The sequence below is a fragment of the Bos taurus genome, chromosome 26, assembly GCF_002263795.3.
Source record: "Bos taurus isolate L1 Dominette 01449 registration number 42190680 breed Hereford chromosome 26, ARS-UCD2.0, whole genome shotgun sequence".
NCBI classification, from domain to species: Eukaryota; Metazoa; Chordata; class Mammalia; order Artiodactyla; family Bovidae; genus Bos; species Bos taurus.
The window spans coordinates 19043436-19057385 of NC_037353.1; the positions used below are offsets into that span (position 1 = coordinate 19043436).

The 13950-nt window shown below is 53.4% G+C and overlaps 1 protein-coding gene across 2 annotated transcripts in view; it reads right to left on the bottom strand.

The window, feature by feature from the left end:
* CRTAC1 (cartilage acidic protein 1) overlaps positions 1–13950 on the bottom strand; it is a 151677-nt gene that overhangs the window by 24293 nt on the left and 113434 nt on the right. For both annotated transcript variants that reach the window (NM_001205325.1, NM_001191289.2), the window contains 3 exon segments: positions 669–814; positions 3747–3881; positions 13220–13376. In NM_001205325.1, coding sequence (NP_001192254.1) covers positions 669–814; positions 3747–3881; positions 13220–13376 — 438 coding nt within the window.

Genomic DNA, 13950 nt, shown 5'->3' on the forward strand with positions numbered 1-13950 from the left:
CCGCAGAGAGAAGGTCCCTGGAGACTTCCCTGGGATCATCAAGTTTCTTGCTCCCTTGGGGGCTTTTGGCAAGACTACATACCTCCAGAGCCATCCTGACTCCTGGAAAGCATCTCTAACTGTCCCATGCCCTGCATCACCTTCTCGGAGAAAGGCCCAGTCTCAAGCTCATTAGCCTGGTGGCACCTCCCTTTCTGCCACCGAACAGTCTTTCTGAAGAATTCTTGGCATCACAGACCATTGATAGCTCAGGGAGGGGGCACAGAGAGGGGTCTGATGTCACCTTGCCCACCACCTGCTGTTTGGCCAGAGGGGGCAGCTGTTGGGAGCTCTGTGACCTCAACCTACCCTGACCCCCACTCCCACTGTACCCTTGGCCTGAGCGTCAATTTGAAATGCTCAGGCCCGGGCTATGGGAGAAGCGCTCCCAGTTCAGACAATGAAACCCCTCTCATGGGGCCTTTGCCCTGACTCCCACCTTGGGGGCTGCTCTCTCTCCTCTGCTAATGACCATGCTCTGGACACTACAGACAGCACAGCAGCCCGGGCTGGCTGGATGTCACCTTCGCTGTGGCCACCCTGCCCCCAGGCTCTGCAGAGTCTGCTCACCCTGGTGGGAGTCACAGGCGGATAGAGGGTGGGGAAGTGGGAGAGAGGCCCCTTCTTACCCGAAAGCGGACCTTCCCGTGGGCACTCATTTGCAGGTAGAGGCGGTGGGGGCCGTTCCAGTTGCCATAGACGATGTCCACTTTGCCATCGCGGTTGAAGTCCGCCAGGGCGACTCCACGCCCGTGCTGGTGGGGGTCGTCCACACCTAGGAGGAAGGGCAGGAGCCCTCAGGGCAGCCCTGTAGGCTCCACAGACACTTGCCTTGTCGGGGGTTGAGGGTGGTGGGGGCGGCCTGGAGAGCAACCAGGAAGGATGAACCTCATTGTGTCCTGATTCCTCCACAGGGGTAGAAGAGGGGGAAGCTGTCTGGTTGCAGAAAGAGCCAGAGACTTGTTTTCAGGATGCCTTTGCCCAGAAAGTACTATTTTTTACTTGGTTTTGGGGTAGCATGACTTTGGGGAAGGAGACTTGTGGAGATCCTGGAGGACTTAAAGCCTTCCCCAGCCACCCCTGACATGGGGATACATTGAGTTGATCAGCACTCTTTTGCTTAAATCTCAGTGATTCCCCAGTGCTCTTAAGTCAAGTTCAAATTCCTGCCCACCTTATCTGTCTTTATCTTGCCTTCCTCACATGCACCATTCATACAGGGTTCCTTTCATTCCACAAACGAACCAAGCTCTTTTCAGCTTCTGGGCCTTTGCCTAAGCTGGTCTCTTCTCCTAGAATGCTCTTTCCCCAGCTCATGGTTACCTGGCTCCTTGTTTCTCTTCTGCTCTCAGCTATAATGTCACCTCCTCAGGGAAGCCTTCCCTGATCACTCCCATAAAAACAGCCCCTCCCACCGAGGGGTGGGCTGTTCATCCCAACAGCCTCCCATTCTCCTCCGTTGTGCGGATCACAGGTGCAATCATGCTCCATGGCAGGGTCCAGTTTTTCTACTAGACCGTCTGCTCCATGAGGTCAGGGTCTGTCTTCTTGCTCATCTGTGTTCCCACAGCATCTATCTCAGTGTCTGTGGTGACCTGGCAGTTTTCTGTAAATACTTACTGAATGAAGAGACATAAATACTTTGACAGAAAGCACCCGGGGACTTTGGTGACAGCAGAGGAAATAACTGCTCCGTGACTGGGAAAACCAGTTTGCCTTGTGAGATCTGTGGGGGGAACTTGTGTGTCCAGGGTCACCTGTTTGCATTGTGCCTGCATCTGCCAGGGGCCAGTGGGACTGAGCTGATCCTCGGGGAGGACAGAGGCTAGCTTTGCCCAGAGGGGTGGCCTGACCTCCTGGCTGCCCCTGGCAGACACGATCCCTCAGGCCAAGGGCACAGCTGAGAGGCAGTGGAGGCCAGCTCTAAACACCCACGCTGAGTCTTTTGGAGGACAAACTGCCATCGGCAGGTGAAATGACAATATGACGGGGGTGGGGATCACAGACCCAGGACACAGGTAGCTCTTGCCAGCTGTGAACATGGCGATCCTGAGATGGGGGCCAGGAGAAGGCAAGGTGGGATCCACCTTGGGAGCCTTAGAGGCTGATCATCCTCTTGGGAGAGGGAAGGATTTGGAGAATGGGTGGGGGTTGGGCAGAAGAGGCAGGGAGACCCAGATTTGAGAAAGAGGGCTTTCAAAAGAATGGGGGCAACCCCCAACCTCTAGGATTAATACCCCATTAATTCTCCACAAAACGCCCCAGCCCTAATGTTGGTGGCCTTCTGCGTTGGCCCATTTCTCTCCTATCTACAAGGCACCTTGACAAGGAGTTGGTTCCTTTTCGCGGGAATAATCGGTGCCAGGCTGCACTTCACAGCAGCATCTGTTTGGGTGATGAATGCCCTCTTGACATGTCTTGTTAAACCCCTGCAATCACTCTGACTTTCAATTACGGGCCTAGCACCTTTCCTCTCTTCCCGCCTGATACCTTCCCCCCCTCCAACTTGTTCGCTCACCTCTGCTTCCATCTCTTTAACACCTTATCAAGTCCTTTCGGTTTTCTCCACCACCACCTCCCCTTCATTTTATGATTTCTCAGCAATGAGAAAATTTGCTGCTGGAGTGTACAGCAGGTGAGCTGGGTGGGAAGACAGGCTGGGGAGATGCCTCCACCTTTAGCTTTGCCCGGAGAAGGAGATAAGGGGAGTTGATCCGCTGCAAGGATGCGTTGGCGGAGTGTTCGAGATGGGAACTCTGGAGCAGAGCGCTGGAAGGGCAGTTAAGTCACAGAGAATGGATTGGTACCTGCTCAGGGATTGGATGTTAGCTGTCAGCACGAGCTGGAGCTTGTAGGACCTTTGATCTGTGTGTCTGCATCCCCGCTCACCTCTTCTCCTGGAGACTGGAGCTTGTCGCTCCACTGCTAAGAGGAGGAGAAATCAAACCTCCCGTTCCTGGGCAAGGTGAGTGGGGGGAGGTACCAGGTGGGGAGAAGTAGTTGAAGGGCAGACTGATTACGTCCACAAGCTTTTATTATGTGTCCCAGGCCTTGCAGACACAGACAGATGGTCTTAGTGGTGTAGGAGCCTGAGTGAGTGGTACCCGCAAGGGCAGTGGGAACACAGAGGAGAGGGGTTCCAGTCTCAGCCAGGCAGCACATAGGGAGGCTGGAAAGGCTTCACAGACAATATCTGAATGAATATTGAGGGACCAATAGAAGTTCTGCAGGTAGACAAGGGGGAGAGGGCATTTCACGTAGAGAGAACTGGCAGGTACAAAGGCCCTGAGGCAGAGGACAGAGGAGCACAACAGGAGGAAGGCGAGCAGAGCTGGGAGCCTGGAATACTATTTTGGGTGGATTTTACTCTGCTTCTTATTATAGCTATTCATTTATTTGTCTGTTTCCCCCTCTAGATCGTCAGTGCCTTGTTTATGGGGGGTGAGAGTGGGGTAGGGTGATCTTATTCAAGTCAGGGTCCCCAGCTCTTAGCACCAGCCTGGCACTTAGCAGGGGCTCAATTAATGGTCACTGGATTGAACTGAATGTTTAAGATGGATGGGGGATTAGAGGTGACACGCACCACTAGCTGTGCAAACGGTGACTTGTCCCTCTCTCCCTGGGGCCTGTGGGGCCGGAGGGAGCAGGGCAGCCCAGAGTCCCCTGTGGGGAGGGGGTGGGGGGCACAGGGCAGAGACTGCACTCACCAGCGCTGGCCGCAGCATCCACGAACGTGCCGTCACCCCGGTTGTGGAAGAGGAAGTTGGGCCCGTTCTCATTGTCGCAGAAGATATCCGAGGCACTGCTGCTGAGGATGGGGCCCACGCTGACGCCCCGGCCCCCTGGGGAGGACATTGACCTTCACTAAGTGGAAGAATCAAAGCCCCAGGCCCATGCAGAGGAGGGGAGGCCTTGGAGGCAGGCGGGGGGGGCCCTAGAGAAGCTGCGATGGTGATGCCACAAGGAGCCTGGGGAAGGGGGATTCTGATATTTCTGATGCTTCCTGGAGCCCAGATGTGGGCTCACGGTTCCATAAACCGATGCGGTGGGTGGCCGCACTGCTGGTGAGGCAAGTGAGGAGCAAGACAGTCACTTAGTGCCCACGGAATGAGTCCCTGCGTTGAGGAACACAGGCCACCACACAGAGCTTTCCCTTCCCTTCGGTGACTGAATTCTACTCCTAAACGCACCTCTGCCAACAACATTTTGATTAAGTCACAGATTCCCTGACAGCCCCCCGCCTTACCCTGATTGCACGTATGCTGGTCACGATACTGGGTGTGTTCCCATTCTAAGGACCTAGAGAAATGGGTTCCAGGCACAGGTACAAGGAGGCCTCCTTTGGTTTGACTGGTGTAGGAAACAAATGTGAGCACCTGCCTGTCTGTCCATCAACAGGGATGCTGAATGGATTACAATGCATCCATATGATGGCCTAGTCTGCAGCTGCTAAAAAGACCGTGTAGATCCATAATATTGACTTGGAGGAATGCCCATGACATATTCTTAAATGAAAAAGCAATTTGCCAGTAATGGTCTATGATCCTGTTTTTATTTTTTTAAAGGAAAACAAATGATATTCCTGAATATATATTTGTGCAAACTTATTCTTGAGTTTTGGGAAAAGCCGGGAAGGCCACACCCTGAGCTGTTCACACTGGCTGCCTTTTTTGGGGAATGTCTGTATTGTTTGGCTTATTGCAACAAGAATTGCTTCTGCAGTTTGAAAGGAAAAAATCCAATAAGGTGTATATTTTTTAAGGAAAAAAAGAAAGAAAGCCAGCTCTATGTTAGGGTTTGAAGTGCCAAAGATCGATGTGGACATGTCACCAAGTTCAATCTTAAGATGTTTTGAACAAACCACCCCCAACCAATGAGTTTCAAATAAAGCCCTGAAAGCCTTCCCTCTGCCCCATCCCCACCCCAAGTTCAGGGGGAGAAATAGCTTGACCACGACCAGGATGTGGGTTCTAGTCCCAGCTTGGCTTTTTTGACCTCGGGCAATTCATGTTACCTGGTTAGCCTCAGTATTCTCATCTATAAAATGCAGATAATGTGCCCTGCCTTTTCTCTTTCAGGCCTTTTGAGAGGATCAAATGAGGTGAGAAAACTTAGAGGACCAAATGATGTGAAAGGTCTCTGTGAGCCCTACAGCCTTGCTACTCAGTCAGGTCCGTGGACCAGCTGCTGGTGTGCCACCTGTGAGCTCGTCAGAGATGCAAAATCTCAGGTGCCTACTCACCCGACCAGGACCTGCATTCTAACAGGATCCTGGGGGGTTTACCTGCATGGAAAAGTCTGGAAAGTACTGCTCTGAAGAGCTGTTCAGTACAATAACAGCAGTTTACTAGGGCACTCAGAAGAATGTGATTTTTAAAAATAAATAAATGAGAGCTCAGTAGACCTGAGTGATGCTGAGCCAAGCTCCCTCATTAGCCCACCTCCAGACAAGGCAGAGGTTTCTACTATGGATAATGTGAAGAACTGACTCGTTTGAAAAGACCCTGATGCTAGGAAAGATTGAAGGTGGGAGGAGAAGGGGACGACAGAGGATGAGATGGTTGGATGGCATCACCGACTTGATGGGCATGAGTTTGAGTAAGCTCCAGGAGTTGGTGATGGCCAGGGAAGCCTGGCATGCTGCAGTCCATGAGGCCGCAAAGAGTTGGACACGACTGAGTGATTAAACTGAACTGAATTTGGGATGGAGGTTTTCTTGGTCCCCAGGCCCTTTTCTTCTCTGAGATTTCTCCTTGGAGGAAATCATGGGACCTTTCTCACCTGTGGAGCCTGCCCACCAGGGGCCAGCTTTGGGGGCAGGGGAACAGACTGGGGCAAAGGGCATTGCTATGGGGGTCCTTGTGGGGCTCCTTGTTAACACATTCTGGGCCCTGTGTCTCCCGATTCCCCCCAGGGAATCTAATTAACTCTCAAGGTGAGCCCAAGCCTCATGAAAACAGAGCCCCTGAATCCACAATGCTTCCAGGGAGTGTCATCCAAGTTGCACAGGCCAGGCATTTTCATTAGGAGAGCCATGCATGGGGCTTTCAGATGCTTTTCTTTTCCTAAGTCAGCAGGGAGGGTGCCGGGCTACTATACTACCTGGGCACCTCTTCTGCCCATTCAAGGAGTTGCCGCTAAGTGGTTGCTGGTCCTGCCCTTGTCTTGCCAGACTCCAGGCCAGGAGCAGGCTTCGGTGAGAAATCCTCCATTTTGTCTGGACCCCCAACAATTCCAGGTGGGACTCGAGGACTTGCTGCCCTGCAACTCCATCCTTCTTCCCCCGCTCCAGCATCCTCCAATTTCCTCTCTGCCTCTGACTCCCAAGCTGTGACACATTCCCTTCATTTTCTCCAAAGCAGGTTATTTCCCTCTTGGACAAATTTCTAAATCTTTCTAATTAACTAATTGGGTTGGGTTGAAGCCTTGCACCATTTGTAACCTGTAATTACTAGAAAATTGCCATGGTAACCACACTACTAATTAGTGACAATTTATTGCCATGGCAACTGGACCATAACAGAGATGTTACCCACAACTCCTTCTTGGCAAGTTCACCACACAGTTGGGGAGCAGGTGAGTCGACAGTCAGGGAGCTAGCCTCCTGGGCACCAGCTGTAGCAGACTCAGGATGGAGGGTCTAAGGGGATCTGAAGCAGGGGCAGCCAGGTACCTGCACCCCTCTCTGAGGCCAAAAGGGGAACACTACTCCCAGGTCCATCGTGTAAGGGCTCTTCAGACCAATAAAATCCATTCATCTTAAGTGCAGCCTGACCATCCCACTCCATGCCCGGTCAATGACAGAGGCCCGTTATCTAGGAAGGATCTTTTGCCTAGACCTTGCCCTCTCCCGTAGCTCTTTTCCTGACTTCGCCCTGTCTTCTGTCATACCCACCCTGTTTCATGGCCTCTGAGGTTTAGCACACACCCTATGGGACAACCCCAGGGCAGTTAGGAACATCTTTATTCAGCCTTGGAAAATGATGTCCCAATAGGGAGTTAAACTCCACTTTACATCAATTAATTCCTTTATACTTGAGGCCAGAATATTCTCCTGGGGGCACGCAGCTCCGCAGTTGGGGCTAGAGAGGCGCACTGGTGGTGGGAAAGATGGGGGGGTGGTCAGGAAGTTCGAGTTGTGTGGCCTTGGGCACGTCACCGAGCCTTTCCAGGCATCTGGTTTCTCACCTATAACTCGAGACTGATAATAATAACCCCTTCTTGGGCTGTCATAATTATTAAATGAGCTGGTATTTGGAAGGTACCTTGGAAAAACGTCAAGTGCCACAGACTCATTAGTGCCAGTATTTCCCACCTGCTGGGAGAATAATATCACTTTATTTTGCTAATACTCTCAAGCTTCAAAGACCTCCTTGTTCTGCTGCTGAGTATGAATGCGGCTCCCTCCGCACCCCTCCCTGAAGGCTTTTCACTCTGCCCACCAGACTGGGTGGGAGAGAGGGTCATGGGGAAAATGCTTTCCTGTGGACCCCTCTTTCTCCGGTCGGTTCCTGGCACCCCTTGATGACCAGCTCCATGGCTCTGAGCCCAGGGGGCAAGCCTTGCTCACTCTTAAGAACTGCACCCCTAAACCTCTGGGGAGGGAGATGCAGACCCAAATCCAATTTAGGTGCAGAGGGAATCAGAGGATGAGATGGCTGGATGGCATCACCACCTCAATGGACGTGAACTTGGGCAAATTCTAGAAGATGGTGAGGGACAGGGAGGTCTGGCATACTCCAGTCCACGGGGTCGCAAAAAGTTGGACAAGACTGGGTGACTGAACAACAACAATCCATCTCTCAAACCACATGAGGGCAGCCCTCATGGTTGAGGGTGGGGAAGGGAAAGAGTGTTGTAGGAAGTTGGGGGCATGCTGCTGCACCACCCCAAACAGTACAGCAGAGGGGCTGGGATGAAGAGGCGGGGGATTCACTGTGCTAAGGAAGAGCCTCCAGGGACTGCCTAGAGTGGCAAGAACTTGGGGAGTGTGCCCTCCAGGCATTGGTCTCCCTCCCTGTGAAATGGTGTGGGGGTGGGGTGAGAAGGTCTCCAAGGCTCCTTCCAGCTCTACTTTTCAGGGCATCCTCCAAGCTGGACCTCAGGATAAGTGTGGCTGGGAGTGGATTCCTGGGCCCATTCACAGTCCGCACCATGGAGGCTCTGCAGTGAGGCTGTTAGACAAGGAACTTGGGACCTGTGGGATTATTCTGCTGATTAATGATTCCAGTGGATGCTAAGGACTGCAGGCTGCCAAGAACGTCCAAGATATTAAGAGTAGCAAAGCAGTGGCATGAAGGGGTGGAGGAATGAACAGTGTGTGTGTGTGTGTGTGTGTGTGTGTGTGTTGGAGAAGGGGGTGTGAGACGGGCAGGATGGTAACAGCCCACATTTCCTGAAGCTTCTAACACAATAATACGGTGTTGGTGCTGGTATTGCTGCCCCCGACCCTGTGAGAGCCGTCCAGGCGCTGGGAATGGTTCCAAGCGTGCAAGGATGGAGGGTGTTAGACAAGGATATTCCCACTCGTCTCTAATCCCTCCAGCCTGTCCCTGCAGAAGATTGAGGGGGTGGGGGGGTGCGGGAGGACAACCCCCATCACTTGTCTGCTGGGTGGGGATTTCCAAACCTTGGGCGCCTGGTGGGTGCAGGAGCGAAGTCCTTCTCTATGTGCTCCCCTGCCCTGCCCCCAGGCAGGGCTGGAAGAAGCTATTTCATAAGAGAGGGCTGGAAAAGGAGGGGCAGGAAGAGATGCTCTGTGGTTCAGTCCCGTGTCCTAGGTTTTGTGTGATTCACCTCACCTCACCATTTTCTAGGTGAGGAAACCAAAGCTCACAGAGGCGTAATCTCAGGTAGGGGGCAATGGATCATAGCTGAAACCCATGCCCAAGTGACTCCAGAGCCACTCTCTCCCCACAGGGTGCTCTCAAACACTTCTACTCGAGTTCCCTCTCCCTAGAAGAGGGGTCTGTACTCTTGATAAGGCCCCAGAATGGCCAGCCATAATACGCTCGACATTAAAATAAAACTCAGTTGTTTTCGCTGAAGAAAATGCATACCAAGATTGCATTTGCATTCTGTAATACATCTGTGCTTGCTTTAAATAAAAAACGATGTCCCTTCTTGTCAGTCATCTAATGCATCTGACACTGTGTGTTGACTGGGGCTTTGGGTACCCCCGGCAGGCCTGTGGTTGCACTCCCCGGGGGTCCCAGGCCCTGGCTGAGGAGTCTGTCGCTCTAGCCTTGCCTGTCCCCAGCTGACACATTTGGCTGCACACTCACTGAAAGGCTAGCACCCGCCTGGGAACCCGGGAGGCTCTGAGGTCCCCAGGCTACCGCCCCTTCTCTGGAGCTGGCTAGTGGGGATCCGCCAGAAGGCCTCAGCTGGGCTTTAGGCATCTCTGTCTCCTCCAATAATGACTTTCTATAAATCAGATCTGCCCGCTGCTTTGTTCTACACTGCTCCCAGCCAACAGCAAAACTCTCCACCCAACATTGTAAATCCACCTTCATTTTCTTTCCAAATTTCTTTTAAGGCTTCTTTAATCACCACCTTGCAGCCTGGACAGATGCTCCCTAAAAGGGTGAGGCCAAATCGCATAGGTCCTCAGAAAAAGTAGAGGCTGGGGAGAGGCAGGGTCCAGAGGGAAGAAGGGAAAAATAGATGGATTCCAGCGGGAATAGGGCTAAAATGCCCACACCGGTGCCCTGGAGGACACGCCGGTGTAGACACATGGAGAATACCTCCAGGGCAGGGGCCGGTCCTGCTTGCTTTGTGCTTCCCTCTGTGTTCAGACAGTAGAGAATTCACCTGCAGTGTGGGAGACCTGGGTTCGATCCATGGGTTGGGAAGATCCACTGGAGGAAGGCATGGCAACCACTCCAGTATTCTTGCCTGGAGAATCCCCATGGAGAGAGAAGCCTGGGGGGCTACAGCCCATGGGGTCCCAAAGCATCAGATACAACTAAGCAACAAAGCACGTGGCTGTGCTCCCTACACTCAGGAAATGACCAGCATCCCTCTGTCAGAACCTCAGAGCAGGGTGCGGATGTCCAATACACTTGTGTGTACTGTCTGTGTGCCAGGCCCTGTGCCAGGCATGCCCTATGTTTACCTCTTTTAATATTCCCATTTTGCAGGCAAGAAAACTGAGGCTCAGAGGGGTTAATAAGTTGCTCTCTATTGCCTGGGCAGGAGGACGTGGTGGAAGCAAAATCTGCACCCAGCACTCTGGCTCCAGATCCTGGCTACGTAGCAGCTCTGCTAGAGGGCTAATTTAAGGTGCTCAGAGAGGCGTGGGGACATGTCTGAGATCACTGGGGGGCCATAGAGGCGGCTGCAAAACTCTTGGTCCCCTCGAGTTCCTGACAGGCTCTCGGCCATGGGGAGAACTAGTTCTTAGGATTCCCATGCAGGGCAGTTCAGGCTATAAGAGGCTGCGGGCAGCTGGGGAAGCCGGGGCTAGGAGAACCAGGAACCACCAGGGAGTGATCTTCCCGCTGCTCAACTCTGCATGCGAGGCTCGGGCTGCGCCGCCTCCAGGGACCCTCGAGTCCCCCGAGAGCGGGCGCGCTGGCCGCTAGATGGCACTGTGACCCAGCAGAGCGGCGGCCGGCCGCGGAGTCGGGCGTCTAGAGAGGATGCCTCCCCTCCCCCTCCCGCGGAGCCCGACAGCCGGGTGTGGGCTTCGCCATTGCCCGCCCTGCAGCCCGGGATGCTCGGGCCAACTCCCCTGCTTCCCTGAGTAGACCAGGCCAGGCAGCTGTTTCAATCAGAAAAACCGGGAGTCGCAATTAAAGTCCAGAGGGCCAATCCCTGGGGCTGCGTTTCTGGTGGGTGCACCTCTTCCTTCTTCACCAGCCCCTCCTGTCTTGCATGCTGGAGCAGGATTCTCAAGCTGGAGGTCGTTTGAAAGGTCAGCTGATTCTGGTAGTTTAGGTATCAGCGGCTGGGGCTCTAAGTGCTAGTGTCTCTGTAAACCTCCTGTGTGACCTTGGGCAAGTCCTTTCTCCTCTCTGGACCTTGATCTGTTCTTTTGCAAACGGGTAGTTCTCTGTGGTCCATCGGGCAGATGGGTGTTGTGTGCCTTGGCTCCAGGGACATGCGGCTCTCTGACTGCACAGCTGACCGAGGCTTGCTTCCCTCCCAGCCTGTTCAGGCCCTGCTCCTCACTGTCTACATCTCTCCCAGGGCCCAGGGCACCCTCCTGGAGCTGAGCCTTGGCCATGTGTCAGAGCCTTGGCAATCAGGCTGGGCTCTGGTGGTGGCTGTTACCTTTGGGGTCCATTCCTGAGGGGGCATCTGGGCTAGTTTTCCAGCCAGATGTCCATGTGTTGTGAACAGAGTGACTATGGGGGCTGCAGGGTAGCGTTGGGGGTCTTGGCGGGCAGGGAAAGGGTGGGCTGGGGAAGGCGGGTAGACAGAATAGTAACTTGGTGGGCCAAATAGGTTCTTGTCAGCCAAATGGCTCTTGGAAATCTGCAGAGCTGCTCTAACGTGTCCTCTGGGCATGCCAGCTGCCCCGGCTTGCCTGCATGCTCCATAGAAACTGCTGTCCCTTCCTTGAGCTGTCTGGTCCTTCCAGCACAGCCTGGCACAGCTGCCCGGTGCCCCCATCCCCACCCGTGCTCCTCAGCTGTCTTGTCTTGGAGACACCCCTGGTTCTGCCAGCCTTCCTTCCCCACCCCTGGTTCTGCCAGCCCCCCTGCCAGCCTGCCGGCATGAACAATGTCCCCTCTTGCTCACACCCTGCTGCAACCTTATGAATTCTTTGATTCTGTGTACAGCCCTCGCTCCCAGACCTTGCTTGCCTTCCAGCTCATCATTTTCAAGCGCTTCATCTCCCCAGCCCACCCTCCTTCTGCAGATCAAGGCACTTAATTGCCAAGCCAGCCCAGTGCGCAAAACTGGGAACTATTCAGAAAAATTGACTGTACAAGTCGAGGCTGAAGCTCCTGCATGTTTATTCCTTTTCCCAGGAAAACATGGTTTACTGCTGACACTCAGCCTCTTTGCTGCTCGCTCCCATGCAGAGCTCTCGCACTCTTTGATGGGGCTTGAGCTGTGTAAACTATTTTATTGTCTAGTCATTTGTTCCCACAAACTTTGTCAGACAGGTTAACATCAATCTCCCCCTTTCACTGAGGTGGAGGGCTGGCTAGAGAAAGGCATCGTAAACTCAGGGGAGGCCGTGACAATCGTTTCTGGGGAGGACTTTGAGATTATGCCATTACCCAGGTGGCTGAAGGCAGGGGAGTGGCCCAAATGACCCATCAAGGATCCTTCCAGCCCCCAGATTTGGAACCAGGTAGGCTGCCACTTGGAATTCTGTAGTGCCAGTTGGGACGGACATATCAGGAAGGTCAACTGCTCAGAGAATTTCTACATTCAAGGTGCAGGTAGGGTGTCAATGAGGCCAGAGTACACGTGAGAAGTTGTGTACAGCTCTGGCTTCCTGATTTTTGGCATCCTAAACAGGAACTAGATTGCTCTGCCATCAGCAGTCTATTGGCAGATTATCAGAGTTTAGTCAGCAGCCGTGCTGGAATTAGAAAAACAGCCTTCCCTAGAAAGATCTCCCTGTCAGAGACTCTGACAATAGGTCCCCCATTCTGAAAGATGTGGGGGGAGTGTGCCTTAAAAAAAAAAAGTGCTGGAGAGGTTTGGGAATAAGAACACAATTCTTTGAGCTCAGTTTACTGAGACGGGACCCAGCTGAAGCTTAGGGATTTAGCACTCAATTCCTGGCTGCTTATGTGTAAGTAAATAATTTCATCTGCTGTTTGGCAATAAAAAATGCTTTAAATCTTGGCCTCTGTGATTTGTCAGTTTTCTCCTACAGAACCTGTTCACCCAATCACTTGGGTTACAGCAGAGAATGGGGCAAGGGGTTCCAAAGAGAGAAAGATGCGGTGATCTTCTGGGCTATGTCCGACGTCACCCACTGTGCCCGCCAAAGCCCACCCCACCAGATGTCCCATCATCTGGAGAGGCGGCCTTTGAGGAAGCCGTCTGTGGGTGGTGGGATAGAATAAAACCTTCACCTTCCCTCCCCAGGGCACAGACGCACCCTCTCCTGTGGGCTCTGATGAATTAGACTCAGCCTTGTGGGGCCTGAAGCCTAGACCTAGCCCCCAGCCCCTCCAGCTCATAGGTCCCCCTGTTCCACTCTGCCTACCTGTGTATTTGCTGACCCCAGCCTCAGCTGCCACGTCTCTGAGCGCCAGAATGCCCCGGGAGAGGTCACTGGCCTCGGGGTCCATTTCGATGAGGGCGTCAGGGCCCACGTTACCGTAGGCATAGTTGGCGATGTAGATGGAGTAGCGTCCGGAGCCCTGAGCAGGAAGGGAAGGAGGGTCAGTGAGCAGGACCATCTGGGGGCCCGGAAGCAGATCCCCCCTCCACTCACAGGACCATAGCTCTTTCTCGGGGTTCGGGCTCTGCTCCTGGGGTCTGGCTCTGCTCCTGGGGTCTGGCGTGCATGACCTTACACGACACGGCTCCAGAGGTGCTTTTTCACAGAGGCTACGAAGTGTGGGATGCCCCCAGAGTCCTACAGCACAGTGCTTCCCCTTCTCTCCTGTTCCAGAAGAACATCCCTCCTTCTCCCCCACAACCACCTTTTTATAGACAATTTTCTAATGTGCCTCCCTCCAGCTGAGCTCTCTCCAGCTGCCAGCCAGGGTAGCTGCTCAATAAATATTTGCTGATTGATTGATCTACCAATTCCCATTATTCTCAGTCTCTCTCCCATTCAAGCTTGCTCCAGCCAAGATGACAAGCAAATTCCTGAGCCATCTCCCTCCCCCATCCCCACCCCATACTTCTTCACTCCTTAATTTGGATGGCACAAGAGGTTCAGCCACATCAGGCTCCTCCTTCCCACTTCTACCCCTTGCTTTTCCTGTA